Raw genomic sequence first — 21133 nt, 5'->3', positions numbered from 1 at the left:
ATCTCCTGACTGGCGCTGCTGCGGGCGGGCGCGTCAGGTGAAGGAGGGAAGAAGGAGCTGCGCGAGCAGTGTGTTGTGTCTGAGCACGGACCTGCGTCTGTCGGGAGAAGGTGCCATAAGCGCGTCTGCCTTTTGTCTTCTCACTCGTGGGGAGGACTTTGGAGTTTCCTCCGGCTCTCCCACGTTATTGGGTGGGAGCGCCACTTTTGAGAAAGGCGCCTGCGTGTGCATCCCGTTAGGGGAAGCCGGGTAGTTGCGCAGCTCGGTGGGGAATTAGGCTTTTTTTTTTTTCTCCCTGCAGTATCACGTTTCAGATTTAAGCCCCTTAATGATGCTAATATTTATCGAGCCCTTACCATGTGTTGGGAACTGTTTTAGAAGTTTAGAGTAACAGCGGTACCTAGCTTGGTTCATGAACTTGACTCCACGATTCTGGTCGCAAACCGAGTTGGACTGGAACCGAATCAGATTCAGTGGTTACGTTCAGCGCTGGGAAATGGGGATTCGGTTATGGGAATTTGGATTCGGTTTGTGTAGTAGTGACTACATCTCTCCCTTATGGGAACTTGCATTTCAATAAAATACGACAACTAATGGAAAGTGAAATTAACTCAGGATCAGAAAGCTTTTTTTTTTGTATTGGAGAAAGTGGCATCAAAAAGACAGATCTGAGGTGTTTTGGGAGAAGGCATCCAATTTATTTTTATTTTTAAAATTTGTCTTTTTTTTTTTTTTGTCTTTTTGAGACAGGATCTTGCTACGCAGTTCAGGCTGGCCTCGGACTCACTTATGTGGCCCAGGCTGGCCTCCAACTCGAAATGATCCTCCTGCCTCAGCCTCTGGAGTGCTGGGATTACAGGCGTGCGCCACCACACCTGGCAAAAGGACAGATCTGAGATGTTTTGGGGGGTGGGGGAAACCAATATAGATGGGCGAAAATGTTGATGTGTTGTCGAAATTTGGGACTAAGTTAAAACATGAGTGCACTTACAAATTCAGAACTCATGAACTTGTGCTCTGACTGTAAGATGTAGTATTTAACTCATCTTTTTTTCCTTTTTTTGTCTTCAGGAAGAACCCAAAGATTTAGATTGTAAAGAAAGAAAATAGGAGCCATGCTTTGTCGAAGACCTGTGTTACAGGTAGTCACTTTGCTATAAGTACTGAGTGTATTATCAGCCGTAGGGATCAGATTTCCTTAGGTTTGTAACTACAGGGACACACACTTTTAGCCTTCCGGCCACTCTGTGGGGACTCATTTGATAGGGAGGGTTGGGAGTGGATTTTGTTAAGTCAAAAACGTTTGCTGTACAGATTTTCAAATTTATTCGTCTGATTAATAGCAATCGTTAATTTTGTGCAACACTGTGTTACTTGGATTAAATCAGAGAATGTAGGGCGTGGTGGCACACGCCTGTAATCCCAGTACTTGGGAGGCTGAGGCAGGAGGATCACTGTGAGTTCAAAGCCAGCTTGGGCTACATAGTGAACTCAAGGATAGCCCGCACTACATTGTGAGCCCATTTCATACACACACACACAAAATCAGAGAGATTCATTGTTCCAGCATTTTTTAATAAGGCATGTGATTCCTTTTCTAAACCTCTTACCTCCTCTTTTACTAAATGCATCCCTTTCCTATCTTGCTGCTCTGAGAAGAGCAGCTCAGCTCTCAGCAGCACCACAAATGCAACGCCCTAAATTGATTCCGGCTTCTCATTATCCCACCACTCTGGCCAGCCTTTCCTGCTGAGGCTACCATTTTTCCTTACTACATGTAGGTACCGAGTCCTGTAGATTCTCCTTCATAGCATCTTTTTATGACTCCTTAGTCTCCTGTTAAGACTAATGAAGACTCAGTTCCTCTATGAAACCCATTGTCATTGCAGCCCACTTGTCAAATTTGTATTCTTAGATCCCCTCCTTAACCTACATTTATTTTAACGTGCTTTTAAAGATCTGTTGAAATGTGAAATGTGGAAAAGTTACTACTGTCTTGATAATAGTACAGTACTACAATATGTCCAAAACCAGATATAAAAAATCTAAAAGTTTTGTTTTAAAAGTTGTCCAAGTTAAACAGTCCTTTCTGCCTTTCTAGTATGTTTTGATTTTTGTGTGTGCCTAAAATGAGACCCATTGTTATTCTCTCAGACAAGTTTTGGCTTATCTGACCACTTAAATTAGTGTATTTCTATAAACACAGCATAGATACGAGTTAGCAGTTTGGTTCTGTAAGTTACAGCTTTATTTCTAATATACCCTTTATCTTACAGCTTAATGATTGGATTATAGGAATGAGTGTTTATTTGATGGATTTTCTTTTTTTTTTTTGAAACAGGGCCTTGCTATACAGTCCAGGCTGGCCTTGAACTTGCAGTGATCCTCCTGCCTCAGCCTCTAGAGTGCTGAGGTTAGAGGCGTGCACTACCGTGCCTGGCAATTTTGATGGATTTTCTGCTTTTCATATTAACAGTACTGCCATTTGGCAACAGTTTCTCTGCTAGAACGTCTAGCTTTCTGAACTCTGAATCCCGGGTTGTGTACTCCTACCTTTGTGGTAGCCCTTGTGCAGAATGTCTTTTTTAGGAGGCAGCAGAGGGTAATGGGAAAAGCAGCAGCTGCCATGTCAGACAGCCCTGGCATCTGGTCTTGACTTTACTACTTATTTTCTCCAAGATCTTGGGCAGGTAATTTACTTTGTGTGAGCTTCAGTTTCTTCTGCTCTAAAGTGGGGGATGACTTTACATTATTTACACATTTGGTTTTAGGATAAATGATACCAGGTAAAACAGCTGTTTTTCAGTAATGATAGCTGTTACACACATTAAACACTGTTCTAATATGGCAGTAACTGTCCTTTCTCAATGAATGTGTGTGTGACTTGGATGTCATCTTGTTGCACTTAACCAAATTCATAATCCTATTTCTCTTTGATCCATTGAAAGCAGGAATTTCCCATTAGGTATTTATAGAACTTTGGGCTAAGCTTACTATAGTAGCCCTTTAATTTTTGCAATAGCCTTGTGAAGTAGATGTTACATATTACCATTTTGATCATCTTTAACTGAAGCATTGTAGGCTAATCACATTTGGAGTATCTCCTGTTCTTTTAGAGTGCTGGCTTTGTTTTTGATACTTGACAGCAACTCTTAGGACAGGTTGGATGTACAATCACTGTTGTGCTCTGTATTGTGGAAGTCATACCATCTGGATTTTACCTTTTATGTACAAACACAGAAGTGCCGTAATGAGAAATATTACCTCAAAGAAACAGGAGAAGACTATAAATTAACTCTTGGACATTCACTGTACTACTTTCTTTGTACCCTTAGCTTTTGTATTCAGCTGTTCTGACCATGGTTGTTTAGTCCTTCTTCCACTATATATTGGGAGATCTTCTAAAGCTGTTTTCTTCTGGATCTCATAGGAACTACTAAGGTGTGAATGGTGTTTGCATTTGCCTTGCCTAAAAAATTAAAACCTTGTCACTCATTTGTTCTCTTGTAGGTGCTTCGTCAGTTCGTAAGACATGAGTCTGAAGTAGCCAGCAGTTTAGTTCTTGAAAGATGTAAGTAGCTAATTTCTGAGTTTACAGTGGTATTCTTTTTTTTTTTTTTTCATCTTTTTGCGACAGGGTCTCGCTGTGTAATTCAGGCTGGCCTTGAGCTCACTTTGTAGCCCAGACTGGTGTTGAACTCGCAGCAATCCCCCTGCCTCAGCGCCCAGGTACTGGGATTGCAGGTGTGCATCACCACACCCAGCTTCTACCTTGTTATTCTGAGAGTGTTGTTGAAGAGAGGTGCTGGATTTAACCATGTTAACTGTCATGTCTTTGGCTCATACTTGTTCCTTAGATCTTGGCCATGCCCATCAAGCTATGCTGACCCGTTATAAATTGTTCCTTCTTCCTGCTAGCCAGATACTACTTAGTCTTTTCGTCATTGTCCTGCTGGGAGAATGTCCTTGAATCATATTTGGTTATCTGAATCCTCCAAGGTTATATTAGATTGTGAAAGATACTGTTTCACGAAACATTCTCATTTGAAGTAAGGAGTTTTAGGTCTTGGATTTCTTTTAGCTCCACTGTTTAAAAAAAAAAAGATAGTTCAAAGAAGAATTTAAAATCTAGGTGTGGTGGTACATGCCTAATCCTAGCACTTAGGAGGCTGAGGTGAGAGGATCACTGGAGTTCAGGGCCATCCCAGGCTACATAGTGAGTTCAAAACCAGTCTGAACTACACAGTGAGCCCTTCTCAAAAAAAAAAAACAAAAACAATTTAAACTTTATTTTATGGGGCTGTTTTCTCTGGTTCATTCTTTCTTTCTTTCTTTTTTTTTTGAGATAGGCTCTCACTATATAGTCCACACTGGCCTCAAACTCACAGTAATCCTCCTGCCTCAGCCTCCCAAGTGCTAGGATTACAGGTGTGCAGCACCATGCTGGGCTTTTCTTCTTTCTTGCCAACTCCTCCCCCAACCTTTGCTTGCCCCTTTATTTGCTATCTTCTAGAACTTGCGTTTTGCTCATTGCAGAGATGGGAACTGGTGTAGCATACATAGGTATTCCTTCTCTGGACATTTCTCTGTCAAGTGTGTGGATTTCTTTAATTGTCACCTCTACTTGCTATAACACATTACCGTAGATTGTAGTAAACACTAGACTTAAAACACTGGCTTAAACACTAGACATGTATTTCTTTCAGTTCTGCAGGATAGAAGTCCAAGGTTAGGGTGCCAGTGTGGTTGGACTCTTGCCGATGATCTCCTGGCTTGCAGATAGTTGCCTTTTTACTGTGTCCTTTACATGGCAGAGAGAGGGAGAACTCTGGTCTCAAGGATACTACTCCCATCAGATAGCCACCTCCCCATGGCCTCACATAAACTAGTTAGCCATGAAGTCCCACTTCCACATACTGTCCTATTGGGCTTAGGGCTTCAAGATAGGAATTTGGAGGGAAATAAACATTCAGTCCATGGCACATTCTCAGTGTCACTTTGTCCCCACATTACATTTCAGCCCTGAATCGTGTGCAGCTGCTTGGGCGAGTGGGTCAGGACCCTGTCATGAGACAGGTGGAAGGAAAAAATCCAGTCACCATATTTTCTCTAGCAACAAATGAGATGTGGCGATCAGGGGACAATGAAGCATACCAAATGGGTGAGTATGAAAGACTGGGGTTTTAAACTTACCAGCAGTACATAGGCATTATTTATTGCCAGTTATCTAACTAGACATAGGCTACTTTTGGACAAGGTCTGTCTTTTCTAATTCTGTTCTATTTAGAAATTGTGACTTGGGTTTTTTTAAATGTATTTTTTATTAGTGTATATTATTTTTACAAAATACTGGATTTCAGTGTGGTGTTTTCATACATGCATGTAACATTTTGATCATACCCATTCCCTCACTGCCCTCCCTTACAACCCCTCACCCCTTGTGAGTTTGGTTTCTCAGAGCATGTTGTCCTTTGGTGTTTATTTTGTCTGGAGTGTTTATAATGGTTTCTTTTCTCTGTTTTTTAAACTGTTAAGAACAGATACTACACTTGATCTTAGCTAAAAGTCTGAGCAATGATCTTTTCTCCCTTTTTTGAAAAAGTACATATTTGCAATACATGATGATTACATTCGTTGTGGGGAGTTGATACATGTACACAACACATCCTAATATTTTTGTCCCATTCCCCTCTTGTCTAGGATATTTGTAACCATGTTTTCTGTTTTTGTGACTTAGGTGATGTCAGTCAAAAGACAACATGGCACCGAATATCAGTGTTTCGGCCAGGCCTTAGAGATGTAGCATATCAGTATGTGAAAAAGGGGTAAGTATAAGAAGGAGAGATCTTTTGGACTGAATAGTTTAAAGAGCTGATAACAAGTGGCCTCATGTCAAAAAACTAACTTATCCCTCAGAAGTTATGTAAGTTGTACTTGTGAATTCCTTAGTAGCATGTTTGGAATGTCAGTGTTTGTGTGACTAATTCAAAAGTGTACAAAACATGGTTTTAGCCTGCTGAGAACTTACGGTTTAGGGCAAAGAGGCCATACGCATAAATAGGAGTAGATGAGACAAGAGAAAAGGCCGTCAATTCAAGTGTCCTCACAACACTTGCTCTTCGAGCAGCAGCAACATGTGCTTTTAGGACGTCCCATGTTTCCATGACCAGGGACCCTGGAGGTGACATTTTGCCCCTTGGCGTCCGTATAATACCCTTGGAAGATCTGGAGTGTCTGAATGGTGATATACTGAGTTATTATGGTATTGTTCTCACAGTTGTTTTATTTGGGAATTTTCTGTAGACTTTGTAGTTCCCCATTGCAATACTTGACTATTTATATGAAAAGTACTTAAATTCTCAGAAAGATAGAAGAATGTATTTAACAACAGTTGTATTAATATAAGTTTAAGAATGTACTTATTTTGTAGAAATAAAACATTTCATGAGCCAGGTGTGGTAATGTATGCCTGTAATCCCAGCGTTTGTGAGGCTGAGACAGGAGTGTGAATTCAAGGGCAGTCATTGATATTTTCCTACTAATCTATCCATAACTCTGTAATGTTTGTATTGTTCCTATCCTATTTCATAAGTGGATGCATGTTTATTATTATGTGTTTCCTACAACGACCATTGAGAATAGTTAATGATTATTCAATAGGTCACTCATGTATAGGTCTATTTATTTTTTTTAGAAGCCACTTTGAAGATACCTAAGTATAGTACAACAACTATTGATAATCTCCTACTGCTTTTGTCTGTAACTCGCTGTTATTTGTCTGTTTGTTTTCCTGAGAAACTATCTTGTAGATAACAATATGTAAAACAATAACCATTGATAATTTCCTACCACTTTGTCTGTAATTTGGTAAGCCTCCCGCCATTATTATGTTATCTTCTTTTACTCTTTAAAGTAAAAAAAATTTAAAAAAAAAAAGAGAGAAAAAAGAATTCAAGGGCAGCCTGGCTACATAAGCAAGTTCAAGGCCAGTCTGCACTACATAGTGAGACCCTGTCTCAAAAAAAAGTCATTAAATTTCAGCAGTAATTAAAATTTAATATTTTTTAATATTAATATTTGTATACCTTTTTTCATATATATCTTCACTGCCTTTAATGTACATATGTAGGAATGTTTTTATATACCCATGTACAAACACATGTAAGATATTAATGGAAAATATCAATGTATAGTTTGACCTACTGATTGATAAGTCTATCTGTCTGTTTGCTGCCCCATTATTTCACTAGTGTGCCTTCCTTCTGTATTGATTTTTTTGTTTGCTTGTTCTTTTGTCTTTTTGAGACAGGGTCTTGCTATGCAGTTCAGGCTGGCCTTGAGCCAACTTTGTAGCCGAGGCTGGTCTCGAACTTGCAGGGATCTTCCTGCTTCAGCCTCTCGAATGCTGGGATTACAGGCATGTGCTACCATGCCTGGCTGTATTGTGTTTTTGTACTAGTGGTGGAGTCTGAAAACTGATTCCAGTGGGGATCATTTTCCACATATCATAATCATAGTTATGATCATCTAGTTCAACCTTTTATAAGGATAGAAATAGTCATTAACTCTGATACACTGAGTTGAAAAACCTTGATTTTGAATTTTAATAATCTAAATCTCTTGAGAATAAAATCATGAACCTCACATAGAAGGGAATTGATAAATAAGTTAAAATCAGTATATCTGTTAGAGTCCAAAGGCAAAGGTTAAGTAAAATGATACATTGGAAATCATTCTAGAGAGTTGAAGGATGTTACTGTGTAAGTTCCTGGTCCCTTCTTCATATTCTCAAGGTTACTTTTTCGTTTTTAAACTTCCATAAGGAAACTAGCTGAAGGGTGAAAACGTTGTCCATTTTACTTGTGTGTATCCAAGTCTGTTTTTACATTGTATTTCAGTACTGTTAATTCTGAACTTTGAAAAGCAGTAGCAAAAAATGAAATTATGTATAATTACATATTTTATCTTTGGTGTGTATTCATTACCACAGCTGACTTGACTCACTCTTCTAATGTCTTTTAGGATCTCCAGACTAAAACAAATTTTATTTATATCAGGTCCCGAATTTTCGTGGAAGGAAAAGTGGACTATGGTGAATACATGGATAAAAATAATGTGAGGCGACAAGCAACAACAATCATAGCTGGTAAGAAGCTAGTAATAATAGCTGTTCTTTTTCTTCCTTCTTTGAAAGCTAGATATTTTGTAAATAAGTAACTGGAGGGCTGGTGATTTAGCTCAACGGCACAGTGCCTGCCAGGCAAGCACAAGATCGTGAGTTCGATTCCCGGTACCGGAAAAAAACCAAAACAAAACAAAAAAAAGTAAGTAACTGGGGCTGTGAGTACCACTGCTTGTGAAACTCTATGGGATTTAGAGGACTTTTATAACAGCTTTTTCTGTTTGCTAATTTTCTACATTATATCTCTTCGCTGAGAAGATTATCTCTACATTCAGTTTTAGTTCACTGGTAACTTTGAAGTTGAGTATAACATTGAATTGTCCATGCTAGTACTTATTGTTGAGAGTTAGAAGAATTTAGTCCTAGGGTCTTTTTGAAGACCATGGCCTGCTGGGCATGGTGGCGCATGCTTATAATCCCACCATTTGGAAGGCTGAGGCAGGAGGATTGCTGTGAATTCAAGGCCAGCCTGAACTACATGGCGAGACCCAGTTCCAAAAACCAAAAATAAATAAATAAAGATCATGTCCTAAACATGGACGGCTGTGTGCGAAGACAGCTGCATTAATGTGTGGCAGTAGAAATTTGTGTAGATTTATTCAGAGCCGCATTAGAAGTTCAAATGCTGAAATTTCTATAAAAATGTGAAAAAATTTTATTGTTAAAAGCAACATAGAAAAGAGACATAGAGAAGAGGGACGCATAAAACTTGAAGAAGATTAAGAAGATAATCCTATAGCAGAGTTTTCAAACTTCAGGAAAAGAATTTTGAAAGCAGTATAACCCCTTGACCTTTGGCTTTGAGAGGAGTTTTTCAATGTAAAATTATGTTTGGATTAGTGGACTATAAGTACTCTAGCAATTTAATACCATCTTATTAAAAATACATGGATAAGTGCTTCAACATTTGAAATGTTTGTATTATTCCTTTTTTTTGGTGGTGGAGCTTGTTTTGCTATTTTCATTTCTTCCTCAAAAGTGTATCTTAGCATACTGTGTAGTTAAGAAGAATTTTTTATTTTTATTTTTGGCTGTAACAAAAATATAGTCATTCCTTTATATCTTCAGAGGATTGGTTCCAGGATCCCCTGCAGATACCAAAACCTGCCAATGCTCAAGTCTGTTAAGTGGCCTAGTATTTCTATATAACCTACACTTATGCTCCCGTATACTTTAAGTCATATCTAGATTAATTATAATACCTAATAGTAGTGTAAAGGAATACTAATAGTAATGTAAAGTCTATGCAATTGTTTACTGTTCAGTGAATAATGGCAAGGAGAACTCTACAATTGCAGATGGCAATTGTTTTCAAATATTTTTGATACATTGTTGGTTGAATTTGTGGATATGTAACCTCTGAATATTGAGAACTGAGTGTACATAAAAGAAATTTTATTTTTTATTTGTTGTGTTTTTTGTTTTTTGTCTTTTTGAGACAGGGTCTCGCTATACAGTTCAGGCTGGCCTTGAGCTTACTGTGTAGCCCAGGCTGGTGTCGAACACATAATGATCCTCCTGCCTCAGCCTCCCAAGTGCTGGGATTACACGTGTGTGCCAACATGTCCAGCCAAGAAATTTTAAAATACTTTAAAAAGTTCTGGGACAGGCTCTAAAAGATGCTTCTTCTTGGTTGAATTGTTACAATTGCTTTTAATACCTAATTGAGACCATTTTCAATATCTTAACATAAAAACTAAAATTTTATGGAAATACATCTCTTAATGAGATAGATCAGTGAGGCAAACCTTTTAGAGCTTTCAGTGATACAAACAGCCCACTGCAGCACAGGTACCATAGGTTCGCCATCACTGTGATAGATAGTGCCGTCTTTACTTTTGTTTTTGGTACCGGGAATCAAACTCAGGACCTTGTGCTCGCGAGGCAGGCGCTGTGCCACTGAGCCCTCTTTACTTTACCCTGCCCCTCTCTACTTCTTGGATAAATTGCTAGAATTAGGCATTAGTAAGCCTTAATTTTGTTGTTTTGTTTTTATTGATATAAAATCCAGAAAACCGCAAATAGAAATGAGTAGCTGGGTATAGTGGTACAGGCCTATAATCCCAGAACAGAGGCAGGAGGATCACTGTGAGTTCAAGTTTTGACATAGTAAGTTCAAGGCCATAGTGGATTACATGGCAAGAACCTGTCTCCAAAAAAAGCTATTTTACAGTAATATCTCAGTGTTTGTATACTACTAAGATGCGCTCAAATTGTTATTATTGAAGTTATTGTGGAATATGTCAAACATACATAAAACGTAGAAAGGTTAGTAGAAAATGAGACTCCATCATTCAGATTCATCACTTACCATCTGAAGGGCCAGTGTGACTTCTTTTTTTTCTTGAGACAAGGTTTTGCTATAAAGTGCTGGGATTAAGGGCATGTATGTGCCACCACACCCAGCTTCTGCCTGGATCATTTTGAAGCAAATCCCAGATGTTTGGTTTTAGTAGGTGTCTCTGAAAGATAAGGTATCTTTTCAAAAAGATCAGTGTAATGTTATTATCACACCCATATTAAGATATTATTGTTAAAATTTTAAAACTAAATATCAGGTTTACAAAGTGTTAGATTTTCTTGATTACCTCACAAGCATGTCTTGTAGTTTATGCATTTTAAGTCTCTTAACTGACATTTTCCTTGTTTTCATCTTACTATTTGCTCCAGAGTTCATGTCTTAACCAGTGTACATAAATAGTAATCATAATCTTCTAATGGTTTCTTTGAAAGTATATTGACCTGGAAAACCAATGTAGGTGTTTTCCTGCCCTGTTTTTTTTCCACTGTGAATCAAGTGTATGAACAAACTTAGGATTGTTCAGATCATTGAGTTGTTATGAGCTAAACCAAATAGAACATTTCAGCTTGTCTACCATTGGTTGTTTTCTTTTTACCAGTTATCACTGGGATGGTCAGTTAACTTTATCCTTTAGTGATGTTTGAATTGAAGAAAATAGAGTTGAATGGGCTATTTTACAGACCAGTGTTTTTTTTATACCTGAATTTAATACTGACCACCAGTGGGTGGCGCTTTTGACTTTTTACACAATGATGTCAATTTCTACAATCTCTTCTCAAGTGTTTTTGGAATAGTAATTATGAAGTCATGGTCAGAAATTCAAGCTCTTTGTGGATAATTTTATGCTTAAAAGAGTTGAAAATTTGTGGTGTTACATAGGAAGTACTACTTTATCTCTTTTCCTTTGCTTATCTTTAGCTAGCTTCCTCAAATAGCATTTACAGAGCAGTATCTGATGTTTTTGAGTAAAAATTATTACTTTGATATTTGTTAGCAAAACTTTTCACCAAAATGGGTACATAAAAGTCATTTTGTTTTAAAATTTAAAAATAAGATTTCTTAAACTTATTTAAAACATAAGTAGCCAGGCCTGGTGGCACATGCCTGTAATTCCAGCACTCTTTAGCAGAGGCAGGAGGATTGCTGCAAGTTCAAAGCCAGTCTGAACTACACAGCGGGACCCTGTCTCAAATAACCAAGAAAAAAAAAAAAAGTCAACCTGCAGTTGCTAAAAAGGCTGTGTGGATCCTCATCCTGGTTTCTGTAACTGTAGTTGGAACGGTCCTCCTCTGTGGAAGGGCATGCACCCTTGTTTCCTGGCATCTCTTGAGCATTGCAAGCATCCCAGTTTGTGGCCCACTGTTTTAGAGGAAGTTATTGTTAGGCAGATTTTATCTTAAGTTTCTTCAGGAAAGACAAGAAATGCCTCACCTCTTCTAACAAGGTCTGCACTGGTGGACAAGCAGTGGAAGCCCAGCTTTCAGCTCCATTTATGCCTATTGTGTATGTTTCTCATGAACATAGTGGTAATTATTTAATACTCTAAAAACTTGTAACTGGACTAATGTATTATTTATTAGAAGGGAATTATAAATGACATGAAGTTCAGAAATTAATTTTTTTACTTTGATTTCTTTACAGACAACATTATCTTTTTGAGTGACCAGACAAAAGAAAAGGAATGAACAGACGATTCTTTGGCCATTGTTTGGTACAGTCTCATTTCTAAATCATGTATAGTCTTTATAGTTTTAAGACAAGAATTAAAATGTTATTTCATAAAATGATAAATGTTTTCTGTCATTCCCTCTATGTGGCATATGCCTGGGTTGGTGAGTAAAGCATCAGTCGTGAAGGATTTCTATTCAAAGATAGAGTGTTGTCTTTGGTTTTTTTTTTTTTTTTTTTTTTTTTTTTTTTGGTTTTTCTCCGGTACCGGGAACCGAACTCACGACCTTGCGCTTGCCAGGCAGGCGCTTTTGCCGCTGAGCTAAATCCCCAGCCCCCTAGGAGTGGTGTCTTTGTACAGGTATACAAAATAATGAATTTCAGGTTCATCCATCTGTGTTATAGCAAAGAGATACATGTCCTTTGGAGGGCCCTGTGGTTTTTTGTGTACACTTCTATTTCAGTGTTGGTTCAGTATTTATTGAGCATTACTCTATGTCAGGCATTTATCCTATAGTTGTAAATACTGATTTTCTTATATTTGCTCTGTAGACTTGAAGGTCAGGAGTGTTTTTTTTTGTGTACCTGGACCTTAACCAGGGCATGGTACAAAAGAAACATTCAATAATGTTGACAGATGAATGATCCACATGGGATGTTGAGCTTTAGTCCAAAGTGAAGCAGATTGGTGAATGGTGATTACTGTTTAACCTAAACTCTTCAGGACTAACCTATGTTGTTTACATCTTCAGTTTTTTGACAGTTTCCCCATAGCAGTTATGAGACATAGTTTATAGCTGTGAGGACCTGAGGTATAACTAGAGGTGAAATAGTTTGTATATGCTCTGTTTTCATTATTCTGTGTCTTTCCAAGCCCCTCTTCACTGTCTTTTCAGGTTTCTTCCAGAACTCTCAGGGGGTGGGAAGAAGCTCCCTGCTTTTTTTAAGTGCTGAGGATGGACCCAGGGTCTTGGGCGTGCTAGGTAAACACTTCACCACTGGGTTACACCCCAACCCAAAGGTTCTGTTAGCACCTTTGACATTACTCCCAAGGGCCTCAGGTATTACATTTTTCTTTTGTTTTCTGCTAGAGTACTAATAATTACTAATAAAGGTTACATAAAATCAGCTTAGTTTTCAGTGCATTTTATTTGTAAAGTTTACATTGGTCTTTCTCAGGTCTGCCTACCATTTTCCAGAGGTCAGCTGGTACTGATCAAATAGTTTTGTTCAAATGTTAGCAATCCCTTGTTCTGTCTGTCCCATTCTGGACAGCTTAGTCCATCCTGTGGGTTTGCTCCTCAGGGTACGTATTCTGTCCTCTTGGTCTAAGAATGTGCTGCTAACTGTAGCTTAGGTCACGTTGGACTTATTTCCTGCACACTTGAACAGCTTTTTCGTGCTTACAGTGCAGTTTGGTTGAGGAAGGATGGCGTTCCTTAGCTTTAGCCTCTCCTTACCCAAGAACAATAGCAATTATCTTTGTCTTTCTGCAGTGAGAGCCACTAGTCATCAAGCATAGTTTTATTCCTCAAGCAAAATTGTAAAGTAAATAAAACTTGTCTTTTGAGCAGCTTGTGTGTCTTCCCTCATCAAAATAGCTTTTATATCCTTAAATTTTGTGACAAATTTTACAGATTAGCATTCCTCTCTAAATAGGATGATAAATCAGTCCTTGCTCTGGGAAAATCACAGGAGCTTAATTACCTGCCTAAAGAAGTGTCTTGAGTCCAACGTGCAGGAGCAGAATAGTGTGTCCTGCACCATCATTGCTGTGAGCTGAGTGAAGGTTATTTTCCAAACTGTCCCCACACAGGATTGCCTCTCCTCTGGTCCCTGACCGGGTATGAGGCTGAGGCAGTAGCACTTTCTAGGCCAGGTTCTATCCGCTACCTGTGTACTGATTCTGGTAGAATCAGTGGCCCCAAACCACTTAGATTTGTTGGAGCAAAAACTGCTCTCCGCACCTTGCAAGCCCTATCTGCTTTCAGCTGCTCCCAAGTAGTCCAGGCACAGAATATATTTGTGGAATATGATAGCAGAAATAGACTGTAGGGGTCTTCTAGATTAAGTTTTTGGGTCTTACATTTCTCTTGATGTGATGGTGTGAGAGAGCTGCAAAAAACTGCCCTGTGACTTTGATTTGAGGATTATATGTTTAGGGAAAAGATGAGTGCTATACACAGAAAAGTGGGAGAAAACATATGAAATGGCATGTGTCTCATTCTTGAAAAGGAAGTTATAAAAGACGTTATAATTAAACATGCTTTAAAAAGTCTGGAAGGAGAAACATCAAAGTGTAATTATCAGATGTATTTTTTTTTACACCTTTATACATTTTCTTTTGTTTATAGCATGAGTATTTATAATTTTATAATTTAAAAAACCTTAATTTTGGGAAAAAAAATCTTTTCTGTTATTTTGAAACTAGGTAGACTCAACTTACGTGCAGTCAGTGTTGCTTGATGTACTAGAACAAGAAAATTTTTCATATTTTTTCTGTCCATCTGGATTTTAGCATTTATACTTATAGCATCTCTACATTTTAATAACATCTATACAACCAAGGACTGAAAGACTCACCTATGTGATATCTACTGTGTTTACTGCCAGTACAATTCTCAGACTACTCTATTTCTCAGAAATCACGGAGTAATTAATTCAGAGATACCGGAAAACACCAAACACATTTTTCTGGGCCTGTTTGAGGAATAGATATATTTGTTTCTGGGGACTTGTTGCTAAGCTTTATAGCTCATTTAGGAAAAATTGATGGATGTTTCCCTTTTTTTCTTTGGTACTGAGAATCAAACTCATGACCTTGCGCTTGCTAGGCAGGTGCTACACTGCTGAGCTATATCCCTGGCCTGGAAGTTTCCCTTTGTACGCAAAAGAGATCACCTAATTCTTGAAGGCAATGTTACCTTCTACTCACGTTGCACTTGTGCCCCTATCTTGTCAACCTAGCACAGTGACATTATAGGACTTTATAAGATGTCTGTCATTCATTATCACTTACTGACATGAAAATGAGGGCAGGATCATTTTACTTATTTTCTTTTAGGATTTGTGTTATGTATTGTGAAATTTGATGGAAGTAGCAACAAGAAAATCATTGTAGAAAATGAGCAGTAATCCCCAAGGTTAATGAGCAAATGATAACAGTACTAATGTGCTTTGCTATGTGTCAGGCAGTAAGTACTCTCTTTTCTATCATTGTCTAACATAACTATTACCCTAAGAAGAAAGTACTGATATCCTTATTTTACATGTGAGATCCAAAAACTGAGAGAGATTAAGTAGCTTGTCTAAGTTATACAGCTTTTAAGATGCCCATCTGGAGCTTGAAGCTTAGTGTATGAGGTGTTCATTTGCCTTTCTACTCACTGCATTTGCATCATGTCCCATTGGGATTAGCATTCCCAATCTTCTACTGCTGACCTAAAGAGACAGAAGTGGAATAAATAATAGGTTTTGGTTGGGCAGAGAGTTAGGAGTGAAGGAAAAATACCTCTCTACCTATTATTCTTTCTGATTCTCAGTTTGATGATCCTACAGGAAAATAAGTCACAGATAATTTCTCTACCTGGTTATCTTAACATACTCCTGTTGTTTTCCTTGTGTCAAGCAGTATCTCTTTACTGGTTAGAGTAATTTCAGAATGTGTGCTCCTTTTATTGTTTACTTGGAGTTGAAATTGTTAAGAACATTGTTCAGGAATTTTTCAGTCTCACTTTTGAGAGACTGAGAAACTGGACAGGCATTGACAGCATTGAAGTCCCTCCTCATAGCTGTAATTTGCTTCTGTGCAAGCCCCACATTCCCACGTACTAGGGTGGTTTGTAGCTTTTCCAGTTGTCCATGTCACGTAGCCATGATAACATAGTGACTTTTCATCTCTTTACTCTGCATCCACCTGCTCTCTGCCCTGTTTTGGATCTCCAAGCTTTTTTTTTTTTTAACAATATATATATATATTCATTTTGATATTTATTTACTTTTTCTGACCTACCAGATTTTTGAAAGACAGGTAGTCTATGATAATAACAGTTCAGAGTTAAGACCATCCAGTCAGATAGCTTGAATTTGACATGCTCCAGTGACCAGCTGAGTGATGCCTGGTGAGTTACTTTCCCTGCTTTAGAATTAAATAGGGATAATACTACCATTGTGAAGAGCACAATAAATGCTATAACAAGTGTAACTCATTTAATACATAGTGACTGAAACAGATACGCAATACATATTGACTGTTATTGTTGTTACTATTTTAAACAAGGTATGTTATTTCAGTCACTGGGCCCATCTTACCAAATCTCATGTGATAGTTATGAGAACATATTAACACTAGGATAGTTTATTGTACTTGAGTTTTTGTTGTTACTAACTTCCATCCTTCCATGGATGATTGAATACTACTTCCATGTTTTGTTGTTGTTGTCATCATTGTTTACAATTAATCTGGTTATCTCTTAAACTCCAAAGTCAGCTGGGCACCTGCTGTAAGTATGCACCCAGTAAAGCACCTGGCTATAGAGTTGAGCATGACAAGATTGCTGAGTAAGGAACTCACAGTTTGGGTGGATGAGTGCTGCAGGGAGAATGAGTGGAAACTGCTGCTAAGTGTGCTGTGGTGTGAGGAGGAGGATGGAAGAGAATAGTTAGGCTAGGGAGACAGCATGAACAAGGATCCAGAAATGTAACAGTTTTTGAGGCAGTGAAAGATAGGTTCTTGCTAGAATATAAAGGACCTTGGAATCTTGCAGAAATTGGGCAGTGGTGAGCCATAGAAGGTTTAAGAACAGGGATGCCTCATCAAAATTATGCTTTAGAAAGAGAACAAAGACATGGTGACAGAAGTGGGGAAAGCCTAGCGATACTTAGGAATTTCCTGCAATAAGGCTGGAAAGATTAGTAGAATGGGTGGGTGAAGGTGTGAGAGGCAGTTTCAGGTGCATTTGGGATTCAAATTAATTCAAATAATCATGTTCCAGTTTTGTCCCAGATCTTGTGATAGCTTCTGGGTTAGGGATACTAAGCAGAGTAACATATAACTCCTGCCCAGCATTCTGTGGTGATACAATAAATACTGGTAAGAGCAAAAGCAATTAAAAGATGATTCAGAAATTCTTGCTTGGATCACTGCTGAATAGTGAACTTTTCTTCTAAGTTTATGGGCCACAGATGAGGAAGCAAATTTGAGGGGGAAAAGATAATGAATGAGTTTAGTTTTGAACAGATATTGGGCAGGGTGTTGGTTACATTAGTCTGGAGCTCAGAAGAGAACTTCAGTAAGAATTTTTTCCTTTCGCCAACATCATAAACAGGCTTTGTGAGGTAACTTGCACATCTTGCTGGATTCCATTCTGTCGTGGAAAACCTTATTGTGGGAAGGATTTCCAATTGCTTGTTTGTTGTTTGAGCACTGGAATTTGCTGTAAACACATATAGTATAGTAATACTACATATATGGAGACAGCTGCCTTTGAAAGAAGAGCTTTTTGTTATTGACACTTCCAAGAGGGAGCTTTTTGTTCCTGACCCTTTTGAGAGGAGGGGCTTGCCATGCCATTCAGGGCTGCAGCATGAACAAAGAGTTGGTAAGGAGTCAAGAAAGGGGAACATACGTATTTTTGTGTGTGTGTGTGTGCTTTTTTCCCTAGGAAGAAACAAATAAAGCACAGTGGGCAAGCTGAGCAAGTGTAAGGTTAGATAATTTGAGGGATTTCAGCAGTCTTGGGGGTGATCCCTAACTGTCAGGCATCTGGGGTAAATGAGGGCAGGGGCCTAGTAAAAGGTGTTAGATGAGTGTAAGGCTTAGAATTGGTTTCCTGATCAAGTTGCTCACTGACTTTAGAAATTAACTAACTCAGCATGGGGAGCCCCTCTGGTCCTACAAAGCCCCAAAGATGTCAAAGCTTCATAAAGTATTTTTAAAAAAACATGATTAATACACTACCCAGTATCTATTTTTAGAGCCAGTATTTTGTTGGAGGTGACATTGTACACAGCCAAATACTACATACTGTCCTTTGTAGTTAGGGATTGCCAAGAAGCTGTATGCGGAAGTCTTTTGCAGGAGCTTCCAGGAGAAGTCTTACGTGAACTAACTCTGTTTGGAGACTCACCCTTTGTGTTTCTTCAGACCTCATGCCCCTTTTCTTGTCTGAAACGTGGACATGATGGCTGAATCTCCAGGAGCCATCCTGAATATGAAGCAGTCTTCAGATGGAAGATGAAAGAAACTGGGATCTGTGATCACCTGGGACCACCAACCCAGTCTGGACAGCCTGCCTCTGGACCTTTTTGGAAGACACAAATAAACTTCTTTTTTGTTTAATCCACTTATTTGTTTTGTTTTTTTTGTTTTTGTTTTTCTCCGGTACCGGGAACCGAACTCACGACCTTGCGCTTGCCAGGCAGGCGCTTTTTGCCGCTGAGCTAAATCCCCAGCCCCTAATCCACTTATTTGTGTGCAGTTAAGCCTGATCCTTATAATTCACACGTTCTTACCTTTATCTCCATACACGGTCAAATCTTTGCTCTTATCCTTTCTATTTCATAACCTTCCAGTGCAAGCAAAAGTAAAATCTTATCACTTATCCCATAGTCTTTTAGGATTTTTTCTTTTTTTTTTGTCTTTTTGAGACAGGATCTCACAATTCAGTTCAGGCTGGCCTTGAGTTCACTTGGTAGCCCAGGCTGGTCTCAAACTCACAGTGATCCTCCTGCTTCAGCCTCCTGAGTGCTGGGATTACAGGTGTGTGCCACCATGCATGGTGTCTTTTAGGATTTTAATCTTTGTCTCATTACAGATTTGGGGAGGGACCTGGGGGCATATAAAGCACACAGAACCTTAATAATTAGCCTTAAAAGAGATAGCATAAACTTATTTTTCATTGAATACTGTTTTTCTTATATTCCTCAGTAGGGACCCTTAATTAACTCCTGCCCTTGTTAAATAAACAAACATATGGGAATAGAAGTACTGTTTTTACACTCCCTTGGCAGTTAGCTAACTAGATCATTTGGGCAAAGAAGCTTCCCACTGGCTTTTTTTTTTTTTTGGTACTGGGAATCGGACTTAGGACCTTGTGTTTGCCAGGCAGGCCCTTATGCCGCTGAACTGTACCCCCAGCTCCACTGGTAATAAGTAATGAGATCCTAAATACAAAATAGTTTTTATTGTATCATTAGGTATATTAGTCTGCTCAGGGTGTCTTAACAAAGTAGTGTACATGGTAGACCAGATGGCTTAAACAACAGACCCTTGCTTTCTTAGGGTTTTGGAGACTGAAAGCCAGGGTGGCAACATGGTTAGTTCCTTGTGAAGCCTCTTTCTGGCTTGTAAGAGCCACCATCTTGCTGTGTGCTCATATGACCTCATTTTTCTTTGTGATTATGAGGAGCAGCTACCACTCCTTTGACCTTAGTTAACTTTAGTTACTTCTTTACAGGCTCTACCTTTAAATACAGTCATGGTAGGAGTTAGAGCTTCAACAAAAGAAGAATTTGTAGGTTGGGAGCATAATGTACTTTATAACATTGGGCTTGTAGGAAAAAGGAAAAACCAAAGGACAATGTTAAAATGAGATAGGAACTGAAATTAGAACAACACAGGCAACAGAAATGGGAATTCTCTGATGACCGGCACTTACCTTGGCATTGTGGTTTGGAAATAAAAAAAAATTTCCTTTAAAGCAGGCTTATCTTAGCATTTCCCTTTAATAACCTACTTATACTTAGGTTCTAGGAACTATTATTGAAAAGGAAAAAAAATTTTGATTGGAAGAAGTATAATTTACATACTATGATTACATTGAAAGTAAGTGTATAGATAAGTAGGAGTTGTTGAAAATAAGGTCAATATTACATTGCAAACAGTAGCAAAAGTAATTTTAAAATAGTGCAGTATGAGAGCATCAGAAGATGCAAGGAATCTTCAGTGCATAGTCTCTGTGGAGACTCCTAAAACTGTTGAACATAAGAAAACTAAACATATGTACACCATCTTTGTTTATTGGAAATGTCTGTGCTATAAAGTTGTCAACCATCCCCAAATTGATGTTATAGATCAAAAGAATTTGAAATCAATTTCTGTAATCCCGGGGATTTAACAAATTGACTCTAAAGATATATTGATGAAGTTCCAGAAACACAATGAGCTCCTGTAAAATGAGATGGGGAACTTACTCTACCAATTGACAAAGATTTTTACCCCCTTTTTAAATAAAACTTATATCCCAGCACTTGGAAGCTGAGGCAGGAGGATTGTTGTGAGTTCGAGGCTAGCCTGGGCTACAAAGTGAGTTCAAGACCAGCCTGAACTGCATAGTGAGGTCCTGTCTCAAACAAAAAAAGCAAAAAACAATAAGTAAAGCTATTATAATAAGTATACTATCAGTGCAGGGATAGAACAGTGGTATAGAATAATCTCTAAACAGACCATGCTTATCTGGAAATAATGGCTAAGAGTTGCCATATGGATTATTGGGTAAAGTATAAATTAGTAAACAAATGATACTAGGAAAATTGGTCGTCCGTACAGAATAAAATGAAATAGAATCTGTCTCACACCTTATGCAAAAATAAGTTCTTGGCTCTTTATAAAGACTTATTTGCAAAAGGCAAAACTTAAGTGTGAGAATGTAAAGGACAACACTTCTAGAGTTGGGGATATGGAATTTTATTTAAATAAAAAGTGAAAAATTTAACTGTTAAAAGCAGCATTTGTTTATTAAAGGTCATCATAAAACAAGTCACAAATTAAGATATTTGCAGTAATGTAACAAATAGTTGTCTAGACTATATAAAGGCCTTACAAAGTAAAAAGAAAAAGACAACTTGGTAGAAAAATGTTCAGAAACAGGCATTTCACAGAGAAGGACATGTAAATAACACATTAATATATGAAAAAGATTGACCTTATTAATAAGGAAATGCAAACCAAAGCCAGATTAGATTTTAAGTCCTCTGGTTTG

The 21133-nt window shown here is 38.2% G+C and overlaps 1 protein-coding gene across 2 annotated transcripts; it reads left to right on the top strand.

Moving 5' to 3' along the window:
- Window positions 1-5: 5 nt before the first annotated feature.
- Ssbp1 (single-stranded DNA binding protein 1, mitochondrial) lies at window positions 6-18496 on the top strand. Of its 2 annotated transcripts, XM_005405404.2 has the most exons (8): window positions 6-110; window positions 1072-1142; window positions 3511-3571; window positions 5021-5161; window positions 5738-5825; window positions 8058-8146; window positions 12126-12195; window positions 18298-18496. In XM_005405404.2, the coding sequence occupies exons 2-7, from the start codon at window positions 1116-1118 to the stop codon at window positions 12167-12169; spliced, it is 450 nt and encodes a 149-aa protein (XP_005405461.1). In that variant the 5' UTR covers window positions 6-110; window positions 1072-1115; the 3' UTR covers window positions 12170-12195; window positions 18298-18496. The 2 variants fall into 2 exon arrangements, with proteins under 2 accessions (XP_005405461.1, XP_013360477.1); XM_013505023.1 differs by lacking the exon at window positions 18298-18496 and having other exon boundaries at window positions 12126-12275.
- Window positions 18497-21133: the final 2637 nt, after the last annotated feature.

The sequence above is a fragment of the Chinchilla lanigera genome, unplaced genomic scaffold (assembly GCF_000276665.1).
Source record: "Chinchilla lanigera isolate Chin_1 unplaced genomic scaffold, ChiLan1.0 scaffold00093, whole genome shotgun sequence".
Classification (NCBI taxonomy): Eukaryota; Metazoa; Chordata; class Mammalia; order Rodentia; family Chinchillidae; genus Chinchilla; species Chinchilla lanigera.
This window is presented reverse-complemented; position numbering and strand designations above follow the sequence as displayed.